This window comes from Cucumis melo, chromosome 7, assembly GCF_025177605.1.
Source record: "Cucumis melo cultivar AY chromosome 7, USDA_Cmelo_AY_1.0, whole genome shotgun sequence".
NCBI lineage: Eukaryota > Viridiplantae > Streptophyta > Magnoliopsida > Cucurbitales > Cucurbitaceae > Cucumis > Cucumis melo.
Window position 1 is genome coordinate 28,815,336 of NC_066863.1, and position 4,462 is coordinate 28,819,797.

At 37.2% G+C, this 4,462-nt stretch overlaps 1 protein-coding gene across 3 annotated transcripts; it reads right to left on the reverse strand.

The window, feature by feature from the left end:
- Positions 1-357: 357 nt before the first annotated feature.
- On the reverse strand, positions 358-4,119 carry LOC103494744 (uncharacterized). 3 transcript variants are annotated; one of them, XM_008456084.3, is made up of 3 exons: positions 3,742-4,119; positions 3,431-3,504; positions 358-1,650 (listed from the first exon to the last, which is right to left on the reverse strand). In XM_008456084.3, exons 1-3 carry the CDS (start codon positions 3,883-3,885, stop codon positions 1,080-1,082), a joined length of 789 nt encoding a protein of 262 aa, XP_008454306.1. In that variant the 5' UTR covers positions 3,886-4,119; the 3' UTR covers positions 358-1,079. The 3 variants fall into 3 exon arrangements, with proteins under 3 accessions (XP_008454306.1, XP_008454305.1, XP_050943396.1); XM_008456083.3 differs by having other exon boundaries at positions 3,407-3,504; positions 3,742-4,118; XM_051087439.1 differs by having other exon boundaries at positions 3,407-3,504; positions 3,709-3,761.
- Positions 4,120-4,462: the final 343 nt, after the last annotated feature.

Consider the following 4,462-nt stretch of genomic DNA (forward strand, 5'->3'; position numbering starts at 1 on the left):
TTTTTTTAATATCATTAGTTTTTTACGGTCAAAAACTCGCTCACGTCTTCCAAAATTATAAATTTCTATTTTAATTCATTTGTTATTAAAATTTAAAAATAATTAATTCAATCAAAGAGGTAGAACATATTTGTACAAAACTTGGGTACTCAATTGAAAACAAATTCAAAATAATTTTTTCTTTTGACAACCCTTGTGGGCCTTTGGCAATCATCAACAATGCAGTAACTCTAGTAGTCATTTATGGTAACCACTAGTTGTGGCCAACTCCAACGTTCATTGTTGGCCAATTCTCAATTGTAAAAGAAAAATAAAGAAGAGTGATAGAGATGCATTAACCTGAGATATCTGTGAATATAAAGAGAGAAAACACACCAAACATAGGTACATGCATTTTTTTATGGTAACTTGAAGTCTCCAACTATACAATCCAAAAGGAAAAATATATACATACCGATGGTAAATAAATCAGCTGTCTAATCGGTAGTCTTTCTGTACTCTACAGTGAAGTTATTTTAGCTATTTGCTTCAAATTCCCTTTGTTCCCTTTTCGTCTCTATACATCTTTTAGTTTTCCCATCAATTATGCCGGCATGCTCATAACCCGATTAAAACAAAAAAAATTCAATAATAACACTGTTATCACAGGAAACAAATGGAACAGTTGCAACTTCAACCTTGTGACGCATAAAGCCGCATCATTTATCAATAAACTTAACTCTGAGAAACATCTTCTCTTGACTCCGGCAGCTCCAATAGAATCAAACAGATAGACAGAGGTTTCGCACATGATCAACCATGAACACCTTCTCAACTCGGGCTTCACAAGCGTTGAACAGTTAAACGCAACTTCCACACACACTTGACAATGAAAATAGCACAAGGCACCACGCACTTGGAAATGGAGCTAGCAGAAGACTAAACCATCCTCAATTAAGGGTAAGCAAATAAATTAGGGAAAAAGAGAATTTCCATGGAGGTTGAACCAAAAGGCAAACACTTTCCAGTCTCACAGCAGCAATGTGTCACATGTGTTGTTATGTTAGAAGAGATTTTCCTCTGTACATTTTTAGAATTTACTACCCTCCAGACTGGCTGTCTTTCATATCCCTGTTCAAGTCCTTGCATGATTTTTGTTCATTATATTCAGACTCAGACACTCCCAATCCCATAGATGAGCATTCCTCGAGTTGATAAACTCTTTCATCAACCAACGATTTTATACAAGAACATGGCCGGTCTTCAGCTTCTATATTTGGTCCAGGCTCAGGCATAGAGCAATATGGCAACTCCATAGATGATGGACCAGCAGGTTGTGCTCTCATCTGTACCGAACGCAGGAGCGCAGCCCTTCTCAGATCTGCTGAGTGACATATATCACTTGGAGATGATGGGAAACGACCCTCAGAATCTGATCCACGTTGATGGGGCTGCAAGCTAGTGACAGGGCTGGTAGAACATCCAAGCGAAGTATTGGTACCATTTGAAGGAGCCATCCCACTGAATGGCCTCTGATATCTGTATGGAGAGACCGGGCTGGTAGGTACACTGCTATCTGACTGCGAGGGAAACAAGTTGGTGGATGTCTCACAAAACCGGCAGTCATCTGAATCTTCTGACATAGGGGAATATTGCCAGGACATTTCATCCCTGAGATGTAGGGTTTGAGAAAAAAGAAACAAGATTAAAATAGGAAAGCCCCAAATCATCTTTCAAGAATGATTACAACATTAAACGACGAACCAAAAATGTAATTCACGACTCTTGGTGGCAGTGGGGAATTGATTTTCTACATAATTAGAATTTGTAGAATTACAAGTAATCTGGCCAGTTAATGGGGAAAAAATTTAAACCAAAGAATAAGGGTTGCAGTAGAAGGCTTTGGAACTGCAGGAGAGCTGGAATAGCTGTATACTGCATCTCTTTGTTCAAGCTACAATGACCCCCTGCTACTAGCTTAGACAGTGGAACACAGATGAGAACAAGATATGCAATTCTTTTAAGAAGAAGAAATGAAGCTGATCATGAAAATAATCGAAAAGGTTTGAAGAATTTGGAGATAGGATCAGGTTCTTCAGAGAAAATAACGGATAGGCAGAAAGAACGATGATAGAGGATTTGATTAAACTAGTGAATGGGGAGCAAGAGAAGACTTCTTCAAGGGAATAATAAGTACACCTTGTAATCTGGAGGTTCCTTTCTTTGATATGCGCCAAAGGAAATTAAAGGTCCCTATTTTTAATGAAATCAAAAGGTTGGTGCAAGAAATGCTTGGGGCAAGGTTGATTCAGCAAAGTCGTAGTTTATTATCTAGCCCAGTTTCGGTGAAAAACAAAAATGGAAGTTGGTGTTTTTGCGTGATTACAAAGCCTTAAATCAAGTTATGGTCCTAGACAAGTATCCTATCCTAGTGTTGATGAGTAACTAGATGGATTGTTTGCTGCCTCCATTTTATAAAAAAAAAAATAGATCAAAGTCTGGGGGGAGGGGGGACCAGTCTTGCTTCTAATACTACCCAGTCGTAATGGTTGTCTTGATTAGTATTATAATGTATTTGATTGTGAGAGCCCTCGGCAAGTTCTTGCACATTAGATAGGCCCTCAATTGTGAATGCACATACATGTAGGCATAAGATGAGAAGTAAGCGTGTGTCAGGGAACACTGTTGTTTGTTATTTGGCCCCCTCTAGGAATGTTGTTGGTTAGGCAGGAAATTTAAGTATTGAGGGGAAAAGGTACAGTTAACTCTATGCAGCAGAAAGATTGCAATATCCTCGTTAAATTTGAATCTTACAAGCTATTAGATGATATATAATTAAATCTTTGATACCATCTTAAATCATCAATTGACCCAAAAGTTTAAACTGATGGGTGAAGGTAGATTTAATTATATATCATCTAACACAAGCACATGAAAAGAGAAATTGGGAAGTCACATGAACGCACAAGCATCAATGTAGCAATTATGCACTTCTTTCAGTTCGCAAATAAAGTAGATAGGATACCCTCTAGCTAAAGGAAGGAATGCAGGAAGACTACTTCGAAGTTTGGTACTGTGGGTGTTGTTGAGCAAATTGCACTAAACTTTCTAACAAGGCTCGGGAAACCTTTTATTAACAGCGTCAAGGAAAGCCATAGTTTCAGAGGAAAACTCCATCTTGAAAACACTAAACAAAGGAATCAAGCAAGAATTTTGTTTCAGAATTCCCACCCGCAAAAGCACCACAGACGCATTTCAAGAACATGATTTGTTAGACTGGAAATTTTCGGTTTCCTCCACTAACATCTTGTTATTTCCATAATATTATACAGAAAGGCCGCAAAGTGCTTGTAAACTTCTATGTACTCAAACTATCATCCGTATACAGAATAGTCGGTTAAAACTTTATAAGAACAAATTCTAGTACCTTTGATAAAGCATAGACTCTGACCTCGCAGGGGAATCCATAAGATTCTCTGAAAGGGGCTCCCCCACCGTCAATCCATTCAAACTAGAAGCCATTATCTGTGCAAAATCATCATGAAAGAAGGGATGTAGGTTACACACATAAATGACGCAAACTCAAAGAGCAGAATTGAACCCAAATGAAGAAACGCCATAAAGATTCTCAAACATTGGATGCGGAAATTGCAAGTGCAACTTACACACCGAGCTTTTCTGGATTAAAACAAAATGTCTAAAAAGCAAAAAAAAATAGTTTCAAATGACCTAACATTAAATTGAGGGCACAAAATGGGGCACCTCACTGAGGTAGCGTTTGTGAGAGTGGAAATTGTCGAGATAAACTTCATCCTCGGGATCTCTGGCCCTCTTCCCGCTCGGAGAAGGCGTAGAAGACGAGGACGTTGGCGGCGGCGGCGGCGCGGAGTTTGATTCGACGCCCATCAGGGCAACTTCAACAGCTTCCCGAGCAAAAAATAGGAATTCGATGACCCTTTAGCGAGGAGAAGAGGATAATGTTGGCAATTTTTGGAACTGGAATCACCGGAACAAGTTTTGGATTGTAGAAGATGAACAACAACAAAGCTTTTTCTTTGGTTTTTCCCTTTTTGAGGACTCTCCTTGGAATTTTCCCAAAAACAGTTTCAATTTTATTATTTCAAACTTTTGTTTCGGATTTTTATAAAAGTTTGAATTTTGAAGGTCTAAACTTTTCTACAAATTTATTTCAAACTTTAATAATTACATCAAACTATTGTTTCAAACATTAATTATTATGTATAGATTCATAAGTTTGCTACAATAATTTGAATGGTAATTTTTTTGAAATAGAATACCTAAAACAAGATATTTGGAAAAAGTGATTATGTTTAGTTGTACTAAATGCTATCAAATATTTTATGAGTAAAATGATGTTCATTTAATTTATAAAATTAAGTATCGTCATCTTACGTAATTTTCGTAGATTAATTAATTAAACAATGAATTTCATTTAATATAGGGGAATTGATAAAAATATAAT